General features: G+C 32.7%; 1 protein-coding gene across 1 annotated transcript in view; it reads right to left on the bottom strand.

The window, feature by feature from the left end:
- The window catches only part of LOC103609766 (putative coiled-coil domain-containing protein 144C), a gene marked incomplete at its 3' end in the record, with an annotated part of 55,258 nt that overhangs the window by 2,010 nt on the left and 51,961 nt on the right, over nucleotides 1-1,287 (bottom strand). Inside the window, exon 10 of the mRNA XM_008594055.1 lies at nucleotides 215-1,165. Within this exon, the coding sequence (XP_008592277.1) occupies nucleotides 215-1,165 (951 nt within the window). The remainder of the gene's footprint in view (nucleotides 1-214; nucleotides 1,166-1,287) is intronic.

Raw genomic sequence — 1,287 nt, 5'->3', positions numbered from 1 at the left:
TTTTATAGGTGACACAATATCTTTACTAAAAGTAAATCATCTCTCAGGTCTAACTTTTATTTGCTGTAAATAAGGAATGTGTATAAGCAGACATAGTAAATACATTTATAATCTATTCTTTTCTATATTCAATTAGATTCAATTTTAGCTATAACCAAATATTACTTTGAATTTACTTTCCACAAGTTTGAAAAATACATATCTTCATACTTACTTCTCTTTCTGTTTTCTCGTTTTCGTAGTGATGCAGTTTTTCTTCTGAATGATTACATTCATTGATTAACTCCTTGTTTCTCTCTTCTACTATGAGACTTCCTTTTTTACTCTGAGCTTGGGGTTTTCTTACAATATCGTGACACTGGTGTTGGATATTAATTACTGTCTTTTCTTTATGATCAGCTTTGTTGCGAGCTTCATCCAGTTGCTGTCGAAGCAACACATTTTCATGTTGTAGTTGTGATAATCTCTCCTCTACAGATTGCTGCTTTCCAGTGCATTCATTCACTTTACTTTGTTCATTATGATACATGTGTTCAGTTTCCTTCATTTGACACTGTGTTTGGCTTAGGTCTCTTTTTACACCTTCTAAGACCAAAGTCTGTTCTCTGAGAGCATCTCTTGTGTGATGGAACTCAATTTTTAGACTATTAGATCTACTTTCAGCTTTAGAAAGTTTTTGAGAAAGAAATTCATTTTTATCTTTTAGTTTAGACAAATCAAAATTCATTTTTTCCTGTAAATGAAAACACTCATCTTCAGCTTTCTGCAAAGCAAGTTCTAGGTCCCTTTCAGATATCTGACTTTGATCATGATCTTGTATAGCTGCAGGCAGTCGAGAGTGGTATGATTCAACTACTGTTTCCAGTCTTTCCTTGTTTTGTTCTTCATTCTCCAGTTTAGAATTTAGCACCATATTCTCATCTGTCAGAACACGAATCTGTCCAATGTACTGGAATATTTTTTTTGCTGATGTTTCCTCATTTAGTTTCATTATCTTTTGAAGGTCATCACTCTTTTCTTTTACAATTTCAATGTCCCTGGAATATTTCTTCTCCTTCTCCTGGTATTGATTTTTTATTGTGTCTATTTCCAGTCTTAGCTTGGCAATTTCATCTTGCAACATGTCATTTTTATGCCACAGATCTTCTGTATGACTATCAGAAATCTGAGTAAAACAAAGGACACTTTCAGTTAGCACCAAATAAAATGATATCATGATTTTCTCTGAAATTAAAGAATAACCTGTATGTTTGTAAGATGAAAGTGTTGCAATAAGTGGATATTCAC

The sequence above is a fragment of the Galeopterus variegatus genome, unplaced genomic scaffold (assembly GCF_000696425.1).
Source record: "Galeopterus variegatus unplaced genomic scaffold, G_variegatus-3.0.2 Scaffold10062, whole genome shotgun sequence".
NCBI classification, from domain to species: domain Eukaryota; kingdom Metazoa; phylum Chordata; class Mammalia; order Dermoptera; family Cynocephalidae; genus Galeopterus; species Galeopterus variegatus.
Note: the sequence above shows the minus strand (reverse complement) of the source record. Positions and strands in the feature narration are given on the sequence as shown.